General features: G+C 40.8%; 1 protein-coding gene across 2 annotated transcripts; it reads right to left on the bottom strand.

Annotated features, from left to right (window-relative positions):
• Positions 1 to 1,206: 1,206 nt before the first annotated feature.
• On the bottom strand, positions 1,207 to 21,161 carry Sell (selectin L). 2 transcript variants are annotated; one of them, XR_013043372.1, is made up of 11 exons: positions 21,030 to 21,161; positions 20,148 to 20,229; positions 17,707 to 18,093; positions 17,137 to 17,244; positions 14,076 to 14,261; positions 12,382 to 12,567; positions 10,944 to 11,072; positions 8,120 to 8,226; positions 7,056 to 7,074; positions 2,766 to 2,814; positions 1,659 to 1,699 (listed from the first exon to the last, which is right to left on the bottom strand). XR_013043372.1 is itself a non-coding variant. In XM_006974761.4 (10 exons), the coding sequence occupies exons 1-9, from the start codon at positions 21,030 to 21,032 to the stop codon at positions 2,796 to 2,798; spliced, it is 1,119 nt and encodes a 372-aa protein (XP_006974823.3). In that variant the 5' UTR covers positions 21,033 to 21,161; the 3' UTR covers positions 1,207 to 1,699; positions 2,766 to 2,795. The 2 variants fall into 2 exon arrangements, 1 of the variants encoding a protein (XP_006974823.3); XM_006974761.4 differs by lacking the exon at positions 8,120 to 8,226 and having other exon boundaries at positions 1,207 to 1,699.
• Positions 21,162 to 24,127: the final 2,966 nt, after the last annotated feature.

Here is a 24,127-nt window from a genome sequence, read left to right as displayed (position 1 = left end):
CAAGGCTCCTCGCAGTATTACTGGGACATCCAGCCACAAAACCTTTGACCTATAATCTGTACTGCCTGCAAGATATGCTGGAGTAATGGTGGTGCAGAATTTATGGGAGCAGACAATCAATGACTGTTCCAACTTGAGATCCAGGCCACGAGAGGGAGACCACACCTGACACTGCCTGGATGGTCAGGAACCAGAGTCAGGACAATCCAAAGACCCAGAATAGAACCAAATATGGCTGGCAGTAAAATTCTTTCAATAATAAAATTTAAAGTTTTAGTTCACAAAGCAGTTTCACAACATCACAATAATCCTATGATGTAAACAGGTAGTCTTCCTTATTTTAAAGGCAAATAAACTAAATCTCAAGGTAATAAACTCTATAGTCTTTAAGATTTATCTCATCATTGTAATAAAATCCTTAAAATCACATATAAAACTTACGTCCTGAATAGAAGACTGCATTTTGAAATCTTTATACATTGTGCCCCTCAAGAAATAGTCTCATTCTTTTTGGTTCCTTGTCCCCGATGTTTTAAATGACTAAGCATTTCAGGCAGGGCTGAGAGTGCTTGAGTCTATCTTTGTGTACTATACGTCTCTGTAGAGTGCATCCTAAGCCACGTGAGTGTGATTGACACCTACTAGTAGACACACTGGATGAAGGGTCTTTTGCAATAGTGATAGAATCTGAAATGAGTTTAAGAAAGAAAAAAAATCCTTATTTAAAAAAATACTCTCACAGATGTGAAAATGTACATAAAACCAGCATTGGTCATGAAACAGGAAAATATTTCCAGCCAGTTTCTTTTCTTTTTCTCTTTCTTTCTCTCATTTATTTATGTATGTCTCATAATGTATTTATTTGTTTGTAATTTGTTTGTTTTGGTCTCACTATGTAGCCCTAGCTGGCCTGGAACTCACTATGTAGACCAGGTTGGCCTTGAGCTCACAGAGCTCTGCCTGCCTCAGTCTTTATCTCCCAAGTGAAAACACTAAAGGCATGTGCCACTACATCCAACTTCAGTCAGTTTCTAACAATGTCCTGTCCTCCCATAGAAATCCAGGTGCTGAAGTTAGCTGAATACTTATCACTGCACTTATATACTTTTTCTAGTTTATTTGAATGTATTTTATTCATTTACTGTTACGATTCTAGTTGGTGGCATGAACCTGGGAGAGTGAAGACTGAAAATGAGTGGACTGAAGTCTCATACAAAAATCATCTTTATTCAGGTCATTAGAAAGTTTGTATTTTGAGGGTTAGACAAAGTCATATGAGCAAAGTTTGAGAATTCAGGCAGTATACAGTCATGAGGGTAAGGTCACGTGAGTTTTGTCTTACACAGTCACGAGGGCAAGGACACATTAGTTCAAGTTATATACAGTCACGAGGACAACCTGTGCTTGGAAACATTATCTGAATAATAATGACAAAATGATGGCTAATCTGAAGAAAACCCACTCCTGTTCACACCGGGAAGGGTGAAAGCATATTTCAAGAACAAATCCAGTTATGCAGAAGCAGAAATTCCAGATCTCTTGTCTTGTTTACTCGGAGTTTTCTCACAAGCTCTCAGAAATCTCCTCACACAGCTTTCTTCATGGACTGTGTTCCAACAATTTACCAAGTGTCAAGCAACAAACTAGGAGTTCCAGAGATCTGGCACAATCTCTTCTCTCAAGAAAGGTACAATCGCATCTAGGAAAAAAAAAAAAAAAAAAACAGCATATGTTCTCATATACAAACTACAGACAAACAGTTTTAAAAATTCTGCTGTATTTAAATGAATCCTGTTACAGATTTGTAGAGTGAAGTTGAAAAATGAGATAGCCTATGGGTTGGGCAAATTAAAGAGCTAGTCATAAAAGAGGTGGCAAGAGTTGGGGGATACCTCTCCTGAAACTTAGAGAGTAGAATTCATGTTTTTGAGTATGAGATATTGGGGAAAGGGAAAGGTGTCATTCCAGCCTGAGCCCAGGAATCTTTCTACCTGTTTTATCTCATCTTCCTAATATCTAAGATATATTACCTGCAGCTCCAAGACAGTGGATTGTGTCATTATTAACAGTCAGTGACCGTTAGAACACTGACCCCAAGGAAGCTAGTGACGTCTAGTAAAGAGAAGGGAAAACTCAAAACTAAAAGTCAGTGCAGATGATTTTCTCTTATTTGTTCAGTGGCTGTGAAATGCTGTGTGCAGAAGTTAGCCACCTAAGCAAAGACGATAGGGAAGGTGATGTGAACTACCACAGTGGCTTCTGCTCACAGAAAGCGGAGCTACAGTACAAAGGAGACTTTTCCAACTTGGATAGAACACCATTCTTTGGAGGTGGAAAGCAAAGCTTTCTTTTAAATCAGCTTTGTCATAGTTTATGGGCTATGTGCAAGCAGTATGAGTTTCCAGTTACAGATGATTCAAATTTTCACAGTGCTTGGCATCGGGTCCAGTACTGAATTGAAGTAGGAAACGAGAATTAGGAAAGAGAAAATCAGACATTTTTATATTCCACAGCAATCCTTTTCCTCAATAGTCTTATTTGTTCCTCCACAGAAAAGATAATAAAATACTGAGCTACATAAACAAAAATTATGGGCTAGGGTTAAGGGGCTGAGGAGGCAGGGAGGAGGTTAGAGGAACTATTGGTCATGTAGAAATCCTTTCAGATACACTGAAGCAAACATTTCATCTTCAGTGTGGGAGATGCCTGTGTGCAAAATCTTTGAGGGAGTATTTGAGGTTGTTTCCCAGTGGTTTTTTTAGTACCTCGTGACTTTTCCTTTCACAGAGGATGAGTTAGTATGGATCATGGACCCTGAAAGAGAAGCAGCAGATTAAAAAATTAAACTACAGAGTTTTTAAAAATGGCAAAAAAAATAAAAATGTTAGTAACACAGGTGAACATTCTCTATCTGAGAGAGGCAAGGAAATTGCAAAGTAATAATAATAATAATAATAATAATAATAATAATAATAATAATATAGGTAAACAGCCACTAACATGAAGAGAATCAAGGAATTACTTCCAGTTGGGAATTGTGGACAGGATGTGGAACATTTTAAAACAAATGGGGAAGAGACAGTGGAGCAACATTTTACACACTTATGTATTACCACCCCCAAATTAATGTTCTAAAGATTTATTTTGCTTTTAATTGTGCGTGTGTGTGTGTGTGTGTGTGTGTGTGTGTGTGTGTGTATGTGCACTTATGAGTGAAGTTGTCTGAGGAGGCCAGAAGAGGGTGTCGGAGTCCCAGGAGTTGGAGTCACAGGCAGTTGTGAGCCACACCCAATGCAGATGCCAGGAACGTGGAGTCTCTGCAAGAGTGGTATACACTCTTAGCTGCTGAGTCAGCTCTCTGCACAGTCCCCCACTCCAAGTAAATATTTTAAATGTAGACTCTGATTCAGCCTGAAGTCTTGATTCTCTAAGAAGCTCCCCAGTGATGTTCCTACTGCTGGTCCACAGATCACGTCTTGTCATATTTCTGCAACACTGCTGATTTCCATGTTTAACACTTGAAGGACACTGCATGCTGAATTACAGTGGAGAGGTGGGGGAGTGGAAGGTGATATGTGTAGCAGGAATCTTAAAGAGTCTTATTAATAAAATCAAACCTGAGCCAGGTATTGGGGTGAACTGGAAGATCAGAGAACCAGAACAAGCCACAGCTAACCTCACCTGGCCAACTTCTCAGCTGATCTTGTTTCCTCAGACTGGAAGCCTCTGTGTCCTCATATCCGAATGGCTCTCAGCTGAACTGTGCTGCTAGAAGCCTAAAGCTTAACCAGCCAAATGCTTAACCAGGCCAAATGCCTCTAGTTTCTGGTCCTCACGCCTTATATACATTTCTGCTTTCTACCATCACTCCCTGGGATTGAAGGCTCACTCCTGTGATTAAAGGCGTGTGTCACCATGCCTGGCTCTTTCCAATGTGGCCTTGAACTCACATAGATCCCAGATAAATTTCTGCCTCTGAAATGCTAGGATTAAAGGCATGAGTGCCACCATTTTCTAGCCTCTGTATCTAGTGGCTGTCTGTTCTCTGACCCCAGATAAATTTATTAGGGTACACAATATTTTGGGGAACACTATACCACCACAGATATGCTCAAATGAAATGAGGGACCAGAGAAAATAAAAAAACCCATGAAAACAATAGTCAGCTCTAAATGCTAGATTCTGGTGGAATATGACTTAGAGAAATGGTCACAAATTTAGATTTGTGAATATAGGTGCCACCATATTCTATGTTTCAACTGTGCCATTCTTGGAAAGGGTGGAGGAGAACCACATTTCTGTGTGTTTGCACCTTTCAAAAGGAGAACCAGATTCTGAGGCTCTGGTCTCGTGATGAACTGTCACGGTAAACCACCATGACAGCTGCAAACTTGCTTGCCAGTGTAGAAATAAAAAACGTTTGTGAAAGCAGAATCTCGCACATACCCTCCTCTGAGGTTGGCATCATATCTTCCTGTGTATCTTGGGTGTAGCTTTTACCCAGGTAGAATTTAGAAACTAGAAACCAAATGAGGTGATAAACAGAACCCGTTTGCAGAAGAGTCAAAATAGCTAGCAAGAATCAAAACCACACATGCTCAAGGAGTCATTCATTCATTAGCCAAACACTAATAGCATTGAGTACAAAGAACTGTGAGAATCAACTTCAGTCAGAAAAAAAAATCATAGGGTGTTTAGTGTCATAGTGTTCATCTTCCCCTTGGCTTGTTCTAGAGACACACCCTATTTCTTCCACCCCACCCTTCCTCAGTGCTATCACACAATGGGTTAGTGTGAAAATAAATCACATTACTGGAAGAGGTGGGCCTCTGGTCTAACAACGTTAACCTGGAAGTCAAGGAGCCTGAGATCTAGAAGTATAACAGTTATCAGGCATTATCCCTGGATGCGGGCACTGCAAATCTCAGCTTCTCCGAATTATTCCTGGATGCAGGTGCTACAAATCTCAGCTTCTTCCTTTATTCAATGACTTCCCTTAAGCTCCTGTCATTTCCCCTTCTTCTGTTTCTTTGCTGTAATTAGCGATAGCAATGCTCCCTATCTACACAGACTTGTAGGCACTATTTAATCATTTCAGACTTAAAACACTAAGAATAGTATGCAACATGAAATGTATATTTGATGAAAGTTTATTTTTTAATCTATTGTTTATTGTTGTAACACTGTCACTGGCTCAAGGCCTGTAGGTAAGTTATTTACATAATGACAAAGATAGTTTTAACATGTCCTCCATCTTTCTAGCCTAAAATTTTATGAGCTAATCAATGAGAGATGTCACAAGGCAGCCAATTAGTTGATAGGTTCTAGAACACCTGGTAGTGAACTGCTCTGGACGTGCTGGTGTGAGGGAGACACTCTTCCTTTCAACTTCAATTGCACAGATCCTCAATAAACTAGGGGCTCTAGGAATCTCCAATCCTGGCCCCCAAAATTGCTTTTAGACCCACCTTATTATGCCATTGTTTGAGCTATTTTTCTATCCTGCACCTTTTGATGATTCTCTCCCAGGTTCTGCCTTTCTTGTAAGATTTTTCTGTGATCACATAGACCAATGATTTTTTTTTTATCAGTACAACATTTATCAGCCATTACCATTTCTGCCTTTTGTTGTTCTGCACTTCTAAATATTTCTGTCTTAACTCTCCAATTAGATAATTATTTCCCTGCGGTTAGAGTCAAGGACTTGATACTTTGAGTATCTCAGTAAAGCTTAGCATTGTTCCAACATAAAAATGTTCAATAAACAACTATTATTTGAGTAATTATTAAAAAACCAACAAGCTGTTAATAAGCAATTGGTAACTAACTTTATGCTAACTATTTTTGGCCAGCATCTTCAGCTGGCCTCCCAATCCTTGAACTGAACTGGACTGCTTTTGTTCTACAGCTATCAAAGCAGCTGTTGCTGTGGCCAGAACACCACTCTGGCTAGACAGAATGTGCCAACAGACTTTCACTCAGTGGGTAGGAGCACAAAAGAAATCTTCACATCCTGTGGGTTTCCTGCGACAGAGATAGGAGGCCAGCCCCCAAAGAGACCCTTTGCGTACTAGGACTCCATCTACACAATTACAGTAAGAAAAACGGAGTGAAAAAAGACTCCACTGACGCTCTGTCCCCACTCCCACCACTCGCCCCTTCTTCGTGGCAAATTCTAAAGAAAGCAGAACACGCTCTGCCTCCAGCCCTGTCCTCATGCTGACTTCTGTCTTGTTCTATGTGCTGAAAGTGGCCTTCCCATGGATGCCCTCAATGCACACAGTGGAAACGTGATGGTTCTTCTGACTGCATTTGAGACTTCCCATTTTTGTCTTTCCTTAGGATCTGGGATTCCCGGATATTCTTCATACTCCTTCATCTCTCTCTCTGACACCTCTTTTCATCCTCCTTTTCTTCATTCCTTCCAGATAGGCCAGACTCTTCCTTGTGTCTGTGTTTTCCCCCAGCAATCTACATTATTACTCTAATGATAGAATTAGAGCATTGAGTACAGACTGGAGCAAATGCTTCTTTAGGGAAGCAGTGGGTAGAGTTCACACTCCACAGCTTTTTCTCATTTCTGAAGGCCAGTGCTTATTAGAGTAGTAGTCATTTACTCTTTTGTGTTAAGTATTGAGGGTCTGTGCCTGGGCAGTTCCTTGTTACAGATAGGTTAGTTGTTGGAAATGCTCATTGAATTGGATGTTTCTCAATAGTTAGATGTTGGTCCTGTAAGCTAAGACAAGAAACATAACAGCATGCTTCTAACCCTCAAGAAAAATTTAGAGACTACCAGGAAACATTCCTATCATATGGAATATTCTTTCTTAATAGATATGTTTGTACATACATTCATTTAATTCCACTAGCATCAAAAACCTAAAGATTTTAATGGAAACCAGTGCTCAACTACCTTACCTGGAAATGCCATTTGTATGAGACCCCTATATAAATAACTACCATGGGGTTGTTGTTCTAACTATAACAGGAAGCACCCTAAGGAAATATAGAGATAAGATAAAATAGATGTGGAAATTCTTCATAGAAAAACTTACCTTTTCTGAGATTTCTTGCCTAAAAATAGAAGAGAGAATAGGAAAACAGTATCATCAAAAAGTAGACAATTTCAATTTTTTAAAATTGTTCACATCCCCATAACTGTCTTTTGAAGTACATTATGCATTTGATAAGTGGGCACCCATGTGTGACTACGTGGATCTGGGGTACCAGTGAACATTCAGGGCTGTAGCATAACAAGTATGATGAATGTGCTTCTTGGGATTCCATTTCACCTTCTCTGCTGCTCCTGAAGCCAGAGCCTAGGCTGGATTCCCTCCCGGTCAGACCCAGTGTCCCATTCATAAGTTTATATCACACTTCATCCAAGCTCTAGCCCTTACCTAAAGGACTTAGGTACTAACACTGTGAACCAATGTGTCAATGTCTCTGAGCTTCTCTTATGTGTATCCTGAGAATTTTACTCTGATCTTATTAGTTAGTAAGAATCAGTGGGAATCGTGCAGCCTAATTTGAGTAACTAATGTATTTTCATCTATTTATGCAATCATATATAAAATCCATATCTCATACACATCTGCTTTCTCCTTTGACTGGCTGCATGGGATCTAGATCTGAAAGTCACTTCCGTCAAGTGGGTAGGACTCCATGACACACATGTTTGTGTCCTAACATAAACCTTGGTTCCAATTTAGCTTTGCTTGTTCAGTTGGAGCTTTCTTTTCTTTACACTTTAGGTAATTTTGGTTGACTGTACAGTGTGTATTTTGTGAACTGAACTATGTTCTTTTTTAATGGAAAGAATGTAAATATTGATTACTTAATGGTCTGAAGAACTGAGGTCTGTCGGAAAGAAAGGAAAAAAAGAAAGAAAGAAAGCTGTCTAAGAAGAAGACCACTTTGAGAGGGGAGGATTTCGTGTATTTCTGTGACTGTAAGCTGGTTGGTATTCTAGAATTGTCCCACATAGAGTGTAACTTTCTTATTGGGTTAATTAAAGAACTGGTACTTAAAATGTTTAGGCCAAGGCAAGGAATATAATATACAAAACTCCAACTGCTTTTTAAAATTTTTTAAATTTTTAGAAATTAGTATTTCAAACCTTTTCATTCAAAATTTAGCTTTCAGATGATACGGACCAAATACGTTGATCAGGGAGAATCAAGTTCAAGTCCGTTTGCTCATCTTCACAGAAATGAATTTTTTTCCCTTTTAGAAACAATGAAAGCAATAACAATAGATAAACAAAACCTGGTCCTACTGAGGGCGTGTCTTGTCCTACTGAGGAAGTGCCTAGACCTACTGAGGGGGTGTCTAGTCCTACTGAGGGGGTGTCTAGTCCTACTGAGGGGGTGTCTAGTCCTACTGAGGGGGTGCCTAATCCTACTGAGGAAGTGTCTAGTCCTACTGAGGAAGTATCTAGTCCTACTGAGGGAGTGTTTATTGAAGAGAAGAGAACTAATAGAGATGAGTTCAGTTTCATGAACTGGACTAACCCTGTGTGTTGGGTCAGGTGGAAAACTCTTCCAACCGAGGATGAACCTGAAAGCAAATGTTTTTTAGAGGTGCTATTCTGGATGGAAGAGCCACCTCTGATTTGAGCTCCTACGAAGGAATGATTTTCGAGCTTGGCCTAAAAATGCCATTGCCTTAGAGAATGAGAAAAGTTAGGAGTACTGAGTGTTTCTCGCTGAGCCCTCAGCCAGAGTGCTTGTTTGTGGCCCCAGGAAAAGAAAGCTGAAGGCTGACTAGACCCCAAGATGATTAGGGCATGGGTAGCCCTTGCACCAGGTTCACAGGATCCATCTGAAAGAAGAAAGTTTGGTCCTTTCATTGACACTCATGCTCTGGATTGTCACCTGTCCCCCTTTCCAGTCTGATTAACCCAATGAAACGATAACATACATGTACTAATGCATAAGTACAAAATTATTATTTTCACTATGATTCTTATAAATGCATGTGTTTAATATCTGTGGGTTTATCTTGGGGACCTAGCCACCAATTCTACCAGTGTCTCTCCAGGGGAAAAAAAAGAGACACTATTCATGTTGTAAAGAGCCAACTTATGGCTAAAATTTTTGGAGGATAACGTCATTCACTCGCAAGCTGGAGAGACCAGTAGATGTTTCACAGTTGAAAACTACTGAAGACAGTATAGTTACCCCAAATTTCCCTCCAGAGTCAGTGATCTCTGGGAGCTGGCACTCTCTTTGATGTCATAACTGTCACTAGCCCAAGAGCCCGTTATCTGTTTCCTGTTTGCCCCACTCCGATTCCCACAGCAGGGGCATGCCATTTTCAGGTTATCAGTTTGAGATCTTGTACAGAAATGACTGACTCCAAGGTTAAAACTTTTAAAAACAACCTACGGCTGTTCTCATCCCACTCATAACACAGCCTTAGCCAGCTAGCGCCCACCAAACACATGTGACTTTGATTCCATTCCTTTGAATCTACAACCACCTAGGAAAGGGATGGAATTTGGGGGTCACTACCCTCCTTTATAATAGGACTTATCACCCTTGAAGTTATTGAAGAGGTAGCCACCTTATTCAGGGAGCACGTATGATGAATGACTGCCTTGCTCTCAACTCAAGGCAGCAAGACAGTTGGAGTGAGGTTTTGAAGTCTCAGTGAAAAGACTTGTCAACGGTGGAAGGAAAATGTCATCCTTTGTTTTGTGCTGGTGCTGTAGTCAGTACTTGGTATATCTTGTGTGGCAGTAGTATCCAAACTTATGGAATTTCCACCAGCAGAACAGACATTGAACCTGTTCAGTGCTGACACATTTTAGTTAGTGGTGTTCTTGAACACAGGTAGTGCACCCTCCGTTGTCTTTATGGATTGGTGGAAAATGAATCTACCACCTCTTATTTTTAAATTTGGACAGAAGATCAAATCATAGTGGGAGATCATAGTGGGAGATCACAGTGGTAGATAATATTCTTTCAATTGCCAATGCACTTGGGCTGGCTAACAAAATCCACAGTAATGAATCTCATGGAAAGGAAATTTAAATGGCTATCAGCTTACATCACAGGAAGTAGCACATAGGAGTCAGCAGTTGTTTTAAGGTCATTCATGGTCCCTGACCTTAATACAGGGGTATCTTGAAAGCTGCAGGGGTATATGAATTTTACAGTTTTGAATAGATCTGCTAGATGAACTCGGGCAAAGGTGGCTGTGCACACCCAAAGGCTGCTGAAGACTGTGAGCCTGTGGCTGGTATACTGATCTCGCCTGAAGGTAAAGGTATCCAGGAGGGAGGAAGGGGGAAAAAGGAGGAATATTGTATTCTCATGTAGCATTCTATTTCCTGGGTGTCAGAGAATGAAGTTTTGAGGAAGCCCTCCTTTTTACCTTTTCTTCTTTTGCCAACTTTCTGCCTTCTTTCCCCAATATATACATGGTGTACAAGGTTACAGCCTCAGTGAATAGATTCCAGAGAAAATCCGCAAGGATTTCTTCTAAGGGCAATACAACTTCCATGTGTCAATACCCAGACAGTTATGCGACTCTTAAAGACATCAGATGTTTGAAAACCTTAGATGGTAATAGATTCCTTTCCCAATGTACTGTAGTGCTAAGATCAAACTCATCCAGGCTCCTGGAAGACGCTGGCAATGTATCCTCTCTTCGAACAGATATAGAACCAAAGAACCCTTACAGTGTCTCATTTAGCTAAGCTCCTCATAGCAAGCTGTCATGAAAAGGTCTGCTGAGGGTGAACCATTGGCTGACCTCTTTTGAATAAATATGTACGTCAAGCTCAGTGTCTCCAGGGACTTATGTCTACAGAGCATAGAAGTCACTTGGCACCTGCTTCGGTTAAATGTCTTGCACTTTATTTCCTGTGGGGTTTCTTTCTCATTTTTTTTCTACTTAAAAATTGTTTTTACTTTGATGTTATTGAACACACCTACCTTTTTTTAACCTCCTTGCCAGCCAAATGATAAATGCCAGCCCCGAGAATGCGGTAACCATGACAGCCACCGGAATGAAGAGGGGGTTGTAATTGCCTTCCTTGATCTTTGAGAAACTTCTGTCCGTCTCTGAAAGAGGAGTCAGTAAGGCATATGGTAAGAGCATTATTTCCTTATGATATTTGGCATTTTGGTCTCCTGATAGTCCCCCAATAATAACATATACAGCAGATGAGGAAAGTAGTATGGGAAGGCCCATGATGAGTATCCAACTGGGCTAGCCTCTAGCCTGGTGCCTGGGGATGAGTCCAAAATCCCGACAAGAAGTAGTCAGCATGATGTTCTGTCCCTGGTCTCATTTAAAGGTTGCCTTCTGAGCACAGAGAAGGGCTAGAAAGCTTAATATATAACGGCAAAGAAAATGAAGTCGGTGATCTGAGCTGGGTAAGTTGTCAATCAAAGGAAGGTGTTACTATTCCTTAGTTAGGAGGTGTGCAAAACTGTTATTGCTTATATGTCCAGGATCTGCAGTGATCTAAAGTGATGCAGTGGTGGCGCCACTTGCCTTCATTTCCACCCAAGTAAATTAAAAGGACACTTCCACATATGCTTTTGTAAATACAAACTAGTTTTGTTTACAGCCTTTCATTGAAAAAAATATTAATCTGAAAAAAAATCTATCTTTTGACACCCCCAGGTGAAGGAATCTACTTTTATGTATTGGCAACTGTTCATTTGCTAACGATGAGGAAATGAAAACTGAGTCGACTCAAAAGGAAATGTACTGAATAAGCCTGGCATACAGCCTTACTGTAACGTCCGCTCTACCCCTCCCTGCCTCCACCAGCACTCTACTCCAAATGCCCAGAGATCTTCGTTGACAGCTTCTTCAGGGCCCAATCTTCTGTACTCTGTACAGACGGTATCAGGGCAGACATTGGGAGCTGCTATTTCATAAGCTAATGTAATGCTCACTTATTTTTAGCATTTTTTAATGTTCTCTGTTGGGGGTATATAGACAAAGATGAGGAAGACATGGCTCTTCTCATGCACAGAGAGATTTGGAAGACTCAGCTTAGGATAATGGAGAACTTTCCACTGTGTTGGGAGTTTGGTAATCATTGGTGACCTTTGAAGAGGCATATTAAAGGACTGACAGGGAAATCAGGTTGTGGTGGAATAGAAAATATGGGTAATACATAAATCAGTAGACAATGAGTTTAAAAGTAAGAAGAGAGCTGAGATTGAAAAAGATAATTATCATTAGAGGAGAGCCTGAGAATAGCCAAGGATTTTATAGCACGCGAGTGCACACACATTTTTAGGCCACGTGTATTGAGGGAAATGGAATGTAAATGTTTGTTAGCTCTTTCCCACCTTCTGCTAGTCATCCAGCTCCCCCTTCAAGTCCCCAGTACTTCTGAGCAAAATTACTCACTTTGACATATTGGACGAGGACTGGACCAGACGCCATCTGACCCGCAGACAGTTACTCTCTCCCCAATTAAGTCGGTTTCTTCAGAGCAGGAGAAGGTGCAAGCAGAAGCGAAGCTGAAGTTGGCCAGGGGATGGCTGCATTCAATCGCTCCCAGATCAGGGGCCGTGAGAGGCTGGCATGCAGTCACTTCAGCAGGGACACAACAACACGGAACAGTGTTGGTGACCAAAGGCATTTGTCAAGCTTTTATTAGCATAAACTAATTATCCACAATAATGGATTTCATTACGACATTTCCATAGATGATGTGTGCATTGCAGTTTGATCACATTCAAACCACCTCCTTTAACCTCTCTTGTCCCACTGTCAGTCTCATTATTAGTCCTGAGGCTCTTTGTTTCATTTTGTTTTTAACTTTTATGCATATGAGTACCTGCATGTGTGTATGAGCTGCATAGGATTATCTTTAACTAGAATTACAGGTGGTAGTGAGCCACCTAATGTGACCCAATCCAGGTCCTCTGCTAGAGGAACAAATACTCTTAAGCACTGAGCCTTCTCTCCAGCCCCCACTCACAAGTTTTCAACCAAAGCCACTAGACTTAATCACTGGAACCATCCACATGAATCTAGACATTTCTAATTTTCTAATTTGTAGCAATTACTTTTGACAGTGCTTCCAGGATTTTTTAAAATGTGATATTGAGTAACAGTTGGTCAGGGATGGAGCCAACAAGGCTCCAATAGCCCATGGTGGCATAAGGTAGTCAATCCAGGCTGCTGCCCCAGCATGGGAACGTGCCAACCCTACTGGAAATGCCATACTGTACAGCCTTGGGCTCAAGAGCATGCATGGCACATTCTCAGTGCCTGCAAAGATTCCAGTCTTCTCATGTGTTGTGACATCTACTCAAGCAGTTGACAGACACCCCCATCCCCCAAAGCGGGCTTAACTTCATACAATTCATCACTTAACATCCATTGAGTCCTATGACTTCAATGATGGATTTTTGGTTTCATTAGAGAATTAAACTAGGGAACCAGAAATATAAATGTAGAAAGCCTAACCAGAACTTTATAAACACAAACCCCACCAGTTTTTATTTTCCATCTATGTGTGGCAAACCTTGTCAGTCAAAAGAGGGTGAAACCTACTCTGTTTCAGATGAAAACAATAGAGAGCATGGCCTTTGTTTTTCACAGCTATTGTTATTCTCCTGAGCTCTATCACAGGAGAAAAACAAGTAAAAGATGACTTTTAAAATGTACCAAATGCAACAACCAAGAAAGACCTCTACTACCTCTGAGGGAAACTGGTTGGTGCTAAGTAGGGCACCACATAAAATGGGTGTTATTGAAAGGAGAGGAACCAAAGTTCAACTGAGGTTCATCAAGGCTTTATGGGATGACAATGAGAAAAAATAAAATAGAGTATAACTCCAATGTATTGCCATCAATCACATTATAGAGTGCCAGTTGACTTTTGGGTTTTTTTGCTTATTTGTTTTGGAGTTTTGCCTTTCATTTTAGTAAGGCAAAAAAGAAAACCTTTTGAAAAGCTTCAAACTACAACCAAAGTTGGGTTGAATTATATGTAGAAGAAGAAATAGACTTCTAGGCAAGACTCCTCTATGTTTTCTCAGATTGTAGGCACAAGCTTGTCACAATAAAGAATCGGCTCTGAAGTCACGTACCTTGACAGACTGGCTCTAGGGATGACCAGTTCCCATCTGGTCCACAGCGTGTCTCTCCAATCCCAAGTAGTTCTGATCCCTCAGAGCAGTTGAAAGCACACTGTGAGTGGAAGCTGAAGTCTCCCAAGGGGTGAGTGCAGTCCATAGCACCCAGTTCTGGGGCTGTCAAAGGCTCACACTGGACCACTTTAATGGGGAGAAAAGAAGCAAGGTTGGAAAGGGTTATGAGGATCAGATGGATTTGAGTCTTGTCTCTGATACTTGATAATTATTGGTCTGTCTTGGGGTCCAAAGAAATATTCTAAGAAGAAGTGGTCTCTGAACTATGTTTTAAAGATGACCAGGTTTGTGATCCACATGTAGAATCATAGAGAAGATCATTAACAAAGCTACCAGAACACAAAGTGTATGTGGAAAGCAGACAATTGCCAAAACATTGATATTGATGAGTCAGAGCACCATCTGAGGTATGTATAGGGAGAGGGCAGCAGAGACAAAGTACTCATCATTTTCATTCCACTACTGAGTACCTGCTATGTATCAAGCATCCTTTGTAAACTTAATGAGCTCAGATTTTACCAAGATAAATGATAGGGACAAATTAAAGAGTGAATGGTCGTGTGTGTGTGTGTGTGTGTGTGTGTGTGTGTGTGTGTGTGTGTGTGTGTTTAATGTTCTGATTATTTTTCATCATCAGCCTGCCTGCAGTATGAGTAACTTACTTTCAGGGAGCTAGTTTAAAGTTCTGGAGCTCATCTAGAGACTACAGCAGTAACAGGAGAAAGACACCAAGGGCAAGGCTAGTAGACAAGCAGGAGAGAAATTGGAGAAGTACCAAGTTATAAAATGCAATTAACAAGAGGGCTGGTTGGGAAGAAGAAGGGAATTGGCAGAAGTGGAATGGGGGAAGGGGGTGAATGCTATCACTGTGCATTATATGCAAGTATGATAGTGCCAGAAAATTTTAAATTAATAAGAATTATTTTATTGAATTGTATGTGTATGGGAATTTTGCCTGCACATCTATGTGTGCACCATTTGTGTGCCTGAAACCACAGGAGGTCAGAAGAGGGCATTGTATCCTCTGGAACAGAGTTGTAGATATCTGTGGGCCACCATGTGGATACTGGGAACTGAACTCAGGTCTTCTGTAAGAGCAGCCAGTGCTCTTAAGCCAACCCATCTCTCCAGCCCCATAAAATAAGTAAAGTTTTTGAAAACTGAATTTGCATTATGTTATCTTACACAAGTGTTGGAGGAGGTGACAGTGAAGCAGAGTCATTTTGTGTGTTATTTCCATGTAATGTGGTTACAACTACACACACACACACACACACACACACACACACACACACTGCCTTGGGACACTTGACTTGTAGACATCCAAGACAACATCCTTAGCATATTTAGAGGTCATGGCTAAAGACAGGTTTGTCACTCCAAAGATCATATAGGTGTATGAATCCACAAAATTCAGGAAATTTGATGAAAGAAACACACCCAGTCAGAAAAAAATGATAAGAGAGAGATGCTAAGACTAAGGGTTTATGGCCTTGGATAAGTACCAATGGAAGAACCCGGGAGAAATTATTATACTTAAAAAGACAATCAGAAAAGTATATGATGGAAAGCAAGCAAGAAAACACGATGTTTAAAAAGGAGTGGCATAAATGGACAGACCAACAATACGGTAGAGGGAAGTGTTTGAGGAGAGTCCCAGCTTGGGGATTAGCGAATTAGTCAGATCTATTCAGCTGGTTAATACTGAAATTAATGTTAGTTTCAGTCCTTTATTCCTGAAAAACATTACTTTTCTTCTTCTTCTTATAGCTTTCCGTTGTGTGTGTTAGACACATCAAACACACTTTGAAACTCAGCCAGCCTCAAAGGATTTGATCCTCCTTCCTGGAGTCGTTGACTGAGTCCAAGCCTCGGACTTTGCACACGTGTGCTCTCTCCTTTCCAGGTCTACCCCAGCATCTCTGAGTGGCTTCATGAGGCTCCCAATGACTCTTTCCACCCCTTTTCATGGAGGTCCTAGCAGAACTCCTTTGTGTCATTTCTAGGATGATGGCCCTCAGTGTCAGTGGTAAGACACTGAGTGGACACTCGTTGCAAATAAAGGACAAGTGATTTTATTAGATTTCCCCACAAGCTTATTCCCGTTCATATCATATTCCTTCAAGCTTGATCGTTGAACATACCTAATTTCTATTAATTAACTGATTAATTTCTATTTAATTAATTAACTGATTAATTTCTAATTAATTAATTAATTTCTATTAATTAATTAACCCATAAGTACAGAATCTTTCATAACTTGCTTCTGTATTCTCCAGAAATACCCAAATACCCAGGGCAGGATTTATTATTAAATAACTGTGCATAGTCTGTGTATCATATGTGAGTTCTTCCTTTACTATTCCTCATTGTGTCTGTCTATAGAAGAGCAGGAGTGCCTTCCAGATACCTCACTCTCCTGATGGTAAATATAATTGTTTCTGTCAGTTTTCAGAGTTCTGCTTAATCCAGCAAGCTCATTCGATTATGACATCCTTGAAAGCAGGGATCCACAAGACCTGGTTTCTTTTTTTTTTTTTTTTTTTTTGGTTTTTCGAGACAGGGTTTCTCTATGTAGCTTTGCTCCTTTCCTGGAACTCACTTGGTAGCCCAGGCTGGCCTCAAACTCACAGAGATTCACCTGGCTCTGCCTCCTGAGTGCTGGGATTAAAGGCGTGCGCCACCACTGCCTGGCTCAAGACCTCGTTTCTTATTGTAATCTGCTCAGTTTTGGCAAATCTCAACACCTCGTTCTTTGTGGTACTTCAAAACACTTGTGAAGTAAATTGAAACTGCACGTTGGCTTATGAAATGTTTTCAGGAAGACAGCATTGTGAAAGCCCAATTTTCTGTTCAGAACTTCCCATTTCTTAGAATGTTTCATATTAGGTTGTTCCTGGTGTATCATTTTGCCCCAACCAGCTGCTCTCCTAAGCTATTACGGTTCTTGTGACTAGGGGTGAGAAGAAACAAGCGAACAATCAAAAAGGAAGAGGCTTACCATACTGACACTGGGGGCCATAAAATCCCTCATTACAGCTGCAGGTGTAATTGTTGATGGTTTCCACACATTCTCCATGGCCACTGCAAGACCCTGACTGGCAAGAGGCTATAAGCAGATAAGACAAAGACATTTTAGTGTGATTACATCCATACTCCCTTCCTCACACACACAAAAAGCTTTTGTTTGACACTATTATAATAAACAAGAAAGATTTGCTTAAGTACTCATAACATTTTTGCACAATAATACATACTAAAATTGTTATTTATGGGATTGTCTAGCCATTTGGCTATAGACATTTATTTGCTTTTAGAATGAATTTCCTGCCTGTCACCGGGACACAGGCTGTCTATCTCTATTTCCCACATAACGTACAACCTGAATAGAGCCTGACCTAGTGGTTGAGCCCAGGGACCAGCTTTACATACAGAATACCCAGAAGTGCTGTACTTAAGGCTTATGTAGGATTATTTCAGAATGAACTAGCAGTTTCTAGGTAATGAGTCGGATTATTCCAACTTTGGTCCTCCCAAGTCAGAGTCGGACAGGAGTCTGGTCACTGCCCACCTGTGTAGCAGAGAGCTGCCTTTCGTTTGTGGCAGGCGTCATCATTCCATTTCCCAGAGTCTTTTTCCCTCTTGATGTAGATTTCTACGCAGTCCTCTTTGGACTTCTTGTTGTTGGGCTCCCCAGCTCCCCAGTTCTCTGCTTCTTTAGTGAGAGGCTTGTTGGTTCCTACCCATGTCCATGTTTTTCCAATCTTCCGGATTCCTATCCAGTAGTAAGTAGGGTTTTTGGGCAAGGTCTTCTCCAAGTACTCAATTTCTCTCTTATTTTGTATGGCCACTAAATCTGTGTAATTTTCCCTGCAGAATTTTCTAGCATTTTCCCAGTTCATGGATTTTTCAGAATAGTGGTAAGTCCAACAGTGAGTTCCATAGTGTGCCAGGAAGTCTGAAAAACACCGGAAAATATGATGACTCATAGGATGTTCTAGGACCAGGCACTGATGCAGGCTGCCCATCACTCAGAGAGGAAGAAACAAGAGCCCAAGAGAACAGGCATGCATCTTAGGTTCACATTGTTAGCCATTAGCAGACTTGGATCCTACTCAAGGACAAGTATTCATAAATATATCTTTGTAGATTTATTTTAATGGAAAACCTTTCTCAAAATTCTTTCAAGTGTAATTTGTCCAATATATTTTTAGAAATATATGTCACTAACAGCTCTAAACTTCACACTATATTTTCTAGTTCTGGGATAACTTCCTAAAGGCTAACACAGAACACATACAAAATTTCTCTTTTAGGTAAAGTAAAATAGGATCAGGAAACACAGTGACATAACTTTAAGTACTTTTCTGGAACATAAAAAGATGAAACCTTATTGTAGAATAAGCTGCTATTGGGTAAGCCTCCATACATTGTCCAATTGTTGTGCATCTAGACTCATTGTAAAGAAAGAGCAATATACATAAAAAATAATTCAAAGACACAAAATTGACTACATCATGTTCTATATTCAAAGATACTCAAATAATGGTATCCAGTAAACATATGGGAGCTTCAAACATGAGGGGTTTGAAGAAAGCAAACACAACACATAATTGTACACAGTGACCATGATGACATTGGCCTTCTAAGTATGGTATGATCTCTGTGAAGTAAAATAAAAGATTTAACAGCCATCAATTCATTGAGTTTTTACTTCATAAGGTGAGTACTACAGAGAAATACCAAAACTTCCTTCTAAATGTTTTTGCTTAAGCCCGTAGTCCTAAGCTGCTCTCAACCTGGATCAAGAGATTTCTTTCTCAAGTGAATAGCAGTCAATAGAAGGATGCGTAACTGTTAAATTCTGAGAATAAGAGACTCAGTGCTCAGCCCTAAATGGGACATCTCTGTTAAACCAACAACCATCAAGGCTCATTGCAGAAAAGACACAAAGGATGTAAGAGCCAGAGGATGGGGAGGGGCGCTGTGCAATGCGGTCTTTTGGACATGACGTGGTGAACTCAATCTTGAGCTCACAGCAGCTGTGATTGTCTACACAAGACATGCACAAGATCAAGCATAGATGGGGTAGAGGATCTCTGGCCCCATCCCCTACTGAGGAGCTATTGGCAGGGAGCAGCTGCTGGGGAGGGAGCACCATTCTTTCTGAGGATGTAGCCACTGCTAGGTTTCCCAAGCTCCAGCAGAAGGATCACATCATAAACATATGGGTAGCACTAACTGGACTTAACAGGTTATCCAAAAAAAAAAAAAAAGGAAGAAAAAAAAGAAAGGAAGTTGGGAAGGACATGTTGGGAGTGACATGGGGTAAGTTGAAGGGGCAAAAGGAATATAAATATGATCATATTTTATTGTACATGTATAAAACTCTCAAAAGTAAAGAAAAATTAACAAAACAAAGACAGAATGTGCTCACTTGTTCTGAGCTGAAAATCCAAGTTAAAGAAGAAGGAAACATGAGTATCTTAGGCAATGGTTTAAAAAGTTCAAATTTATTGATGAAGAGTCTCTGAGGCTTAAAATGTAAAACATGTAACATCAGTAGAAAGACAGAAAAAAAAACCCTCCCCAAACATAAACAAAAACCTAGCCCTTAAGCAACCCACACTGTAACCATAAACGTTCACTTGGTGCACAGAAAACTATTAATAGAAAGTAGGATGTAAAATAAGTAAGTGTTCCAGGTGGTAAGTGTGTTATTAGAGGTTTCCCAATTAGCTGCATTACTTCATAGTGGAAGGTCATGGTGCAGTTCTCAGGGTTAGGGCTCTTCACTAGAGAATGGGGTACATAATGCTGGTGTTAGGCTCAGAGAAATGCAGAAGATCAAAGGAAGAACAGAGAGTCCTTAAAAGAATTAATAGCCAAAAAAAAAAAAAGAATTAATAGCTATCTACCTGATTATTTCCCCTGCAGCTGTAGAGTCTCAATGGATATTAAGCAAAGAATAATCACAAACTATAAAGGCTTAGCAAACTACGAAGGACTTACCACAGCAGAGCACTGTCCAGACCCACAGCTTGAGGATGCTCCATGAGCCCCAGTGAGTACTCTGACATCTCCATAGAAACACCTGTAAATGAAAGGGAAAATGATATTTGAACTTTTCACTACAAACTTACACTCCCTTAAGGTGGTGCCCTACAATTTTCTTTAAAAAAAAAAAATAGAGCTCATCAGACTAATGCTTTATCCAAAGTAAAATATTTGGGGGATGTGGCTGAAAACAATGGCAACAAATTTACTCCAAACTGGTGCACTGTTTTATTTCATTTTGTTTCCATGTTTCAGTCCCAAGCTGTTGATCATTATTAAGAGGATGGTTTTTTTTTTCTGCATTTTAGTAACCTTGGGCTGAGCTTTCAATCAGACTAAACACTATTTTGAGTGCATGTTTTTAATGTTCATTGGTGTTTAATGGACTAATGAAGTTCAAATTTGCTGTCTTCTCACACTAAGTCATGATGGATTCGTGAGTGAATGATATAGCCACACCACAAAAGGAAAACAATTCATCTTTTCCAAGTAGGAAGCAGTACATTTTGAACAGCGCAAACAACGAAGCCATAGATTTTTCTGTACATCTTAAGACTAGTTGTGCTTGTCTATCATTTCTCAGGTAGCCCCTTGGTGCCACGGCACAGTCCTAATCTCAATAGCACCTCTTTCAGAATCTCAACAGAGCCAACACCAAGGGAACAAGTCAGCAAGAGACAGATCAGAGTCACTTTTTTGAGACAACATGCTGTTTTGTTTGCTTGTTTCTATCTTTCTTAAAATCAGAAACGACAGCTTCTTGCCCCTTGCCACCTGCCTCTTCAAGCCCAAGGAAATATTTGAATGTCTAGAGATCTTACAAGCTAGAAGGCTCACCATGGCTCGCTGGGTCTCTCTGCAGTTCCCCTGCAGCCCTCAGCCTTCAGCACCTGGGGCTCTGAGGTTCTTGCACAAGGAGGGCGTGCAGCACTCAGGAAGAATGTGCTAAGTGTTACCAACGGGGCTTGCTTTCTTTCATTTCTCTAACCCAGTCTCACATCCTCCTCCCCCTTTTCTTCCCCTTTCTCATCTCTCTTTCTTTTTCCCCACCCCTTTCTTAAGCGGGTCTCAATCATCTGCCCTGAGAGCACAGTAGCTGGCTAGAAGCTGTGGCAACTGCAGTCTTCAGCACATCCACTGAGTCTTTTCTGTTCACCTGCGCATCCTTCCCTTCCTTCTCTCCCTGCTTCCCTTTGGTTTCCCTGTTGTTTGGTTCTAGAAACAACTGACTTTGAGGTAGGAGACCCTGAAAGTGCTGCAGAGAAAGAGTCACTTCAGATACAGTTACAATGCTGTTAAACTTGATTAGCTCTCTCTGGAAGACTTGGCCCAACTCAAGTTTCTTTCCTCCTTCTTCCCTTGCTCACCCCCTAGTGGAAGTCCTTGTTAATGGCTTGTCTGAAATTTAAACCCTAAATACAATCCCTAAATACAACCCCCAGGTTCTAGCTTTTGGCCCTAGTTTTGGGGACTTAGAAATACCTTGAGTACAAAATGTGAAAGAGATAAGACAGCATATGAAATTTGAATCCGGCCAATTAAAGGCAATCTAAAACCAGTCACGGACATAATAGTGTTTGTATTGTAAGAAAGTTAATAATAATGACAAACATGACATGTATGTGCCAACACACACACACACACACACACACACACACACACACACACACACTAAAATAGTAACAACAATAACAACAGTAGAATTTAACAGGTCATGTTAATTACCTTTTAATATCTAAAATACTACGGGGAAGGAACTAGTACTAGTCTTATTTTTTACATTTATTTGTTTTTAGGTAATTTCATAGCTCCTTGGTGCTTAACCCACCCCCAAGTACTACTGACTATCATCCCCTGAAAACTCGCCAACATGTTTCTCAGCTTCATGCACTTTCTTGCTTTTTATAACCTACTAAGTCTAAGTAGTGCTGCCTGTTAGAATGTTGACTGCTCTTTCTGGCTTGAACATGTGCAGGTAACCATGCCTACAGTGAGTTCATGGATGTAACACCTCTGTCAATAGATTACCAGGTTGAAACAATGAATGGACTTTCTGAGAAACAGGAGAGTATTTATACAAGTGAAGGACCAGGAGAGACCCATGGTGTAATTCAGCTCAGGCCCAAAGCTTGAGAAGCAGGATTACCAGCATCCTAGACCAGTGTGACATAAATGTCAGAGCTCAGGGTGACTTTGTTCTTCCTCCAACATGAAGTTTAATTTGGATGCTTAATGAGTTAGATAAGGTCTACCCATATCAGACCTGTGTGTTAACCCCACAGTAGTAGGAAGAATGTATGTATCGGTAGGGAGGAGCCTCACTGTGAACCTAGTCCTGGGGATAATCGAATCTTCAGTGTAAATTAATATGAACTTTTTCGAGTTACAGCAACTGAGACTGGCAGGCAGCAAAAACTTTGTTTCCTTGGTCTTGGTGATTCTTTTAGATTATTAACATGTTTGGATACTTTTTGGCATTGGCACAGGATCCTATATGTATAAAGCTTTACCCATACTGGAGTAATGATGACCAAAGAGAGACAATGGGAAGTATTGACTAGAATGTGGAGAAACTGGAACCCTTCTCATTGTAAAATGGAACAGCCTCTTCGGAGAGAGAGTGGGACGAGAGTTCCTCTAAAAATAGAAAAGAGTTCCTGTGTGACCTGCCTCCAGATAAATGCAAAAGGGGGTGGAGAGAAGGTTGCACCTCAACAGCTGCACTCAGTTGTTCACAATAGCGTTATTCACAGTAATCAAAATGTGAAAAGAAACTCAGAGACAATCACTTGAGTGGCAGAATGACACAAATCTGATCAATCCACACAAAGGATATAATTTCTCTGTAAACGGAATGAAGTGTTGATGCAAGCTACACCATGGAGGGCCCTAGGAAACAGTACGCTAAGTAAAAAGAGCTAGACGGATGGTCACAAGGTACTCCATGTATATAAAATGTGCTGAGTAGGCAAATCCATGGACGGAATGTAGATTAATGTTGCCATGGGAGGGAGAGACTGTGAGGAAGCTGCTAATTGGCTGGGCTTCTTTCTACAGCAATAGAACGGTTGCAGAGTTAAGTACATGGTTGACTGGTACTCCGCTTTAAAAGAGGGAGTTTTGTGCCAACAAGATGGCTCGGTGGGTAAAAACACTTGCCCGGCCAGCCCGTGGTGGAAAGAGAGAACTGAGTCCTCAAAGATGTCCTCTGATCTCCACACATTCACAGTGACACACACACACACACACACACACACACACACACACGATCATTCAATCAATTAAATTAATTGAAGTGTAAATTTTGCCATAAAGGGGAGGGGGTGGGGGAACAGATGGTCAAGTTCGGGGAGGAATGGAGTGGGAGAGCAACTAAAGAGATATCTCAATGGAGGGAGTCATTACAGGGCTAGGGAGAAACCTGATGCTAGGGAAATTCCCAGGAATCCACAAGGACGACTCCAGCTTAGACTCATAGCGGTAGTGGAGAGGGTGCCTGAATTGGCCATCTCCTGTAATCAGATTGGTGACTACTCTAACTATCATCATAGAACCTTCATCCAGTAACTGATGGGAGCAGATGCAAAGACCCACATCCAATTACCAGGCTGAGCTACAGGAGTCCAGTCGACGAGAGGGAAGAGGGATTATCTGAACAAGGGGGTTTAAGATCATAACAGGGAAACCCACAGAGACAGATGATCTGAATTTATGGGAGCACATGTACACTAGACCAACAGATGGGGAGCCTGCATGGGACCAAACTAGGACCTCTACAAGTGGGTTTGTTGCCTGGTCTGTTTGTGGGACCCCTGGCAGTGAGAGGAGGGGAGGAAGGGGGGACTGTGGATGGTATGTAAAATGAATAAAAAAATGTAAATTTTATGGTATACAGATTTTTATCTAGATGAATTAAAATGCTAAGAATATTTATA

The sequence above is a fragment of the Peromyscus maniculatus genome, chromosome 11 (genome assembly GCF_049852395.1).
Source record: "Peromyscus maniculatus bairdii isolate BWxNUB_F1_BW_parent chromosome 11, HU_Pman_BW_mat_3.1, whole genome shotgun sequence".
NCBI lineage: Eukaryota > Metazoa > Chordata > Mammalia > Rodentia > Cricetidae > Peromyscus > Peromyscus maniculatus.
The sequence above is the reverse complement of the archived record's forward strand: the minus strand, read 5'-3'. Positions and strand labels throughout refer to the sequence as shown.

Excerpts from the sequence above, each read along its gene's own strand:
- Sell (XM_006974761.4), bottom strand. Across the intron at positions 18,094-20,147 it reads CTGGACAGTGCTCTGCTGTG|ACTTCCTGGCACACTATGGA; the intron begins GTAAGTCCTTCG and ends GGTGTTTTTCAG. Across the intron at positions 11,073-12,381 it reads TCCTCGTCCAATATGTCAAA|AGACGGACAGAAGTTTCTCA; the intron begins GTGAGTAATTTT and ends CTCCTCTTTCAG.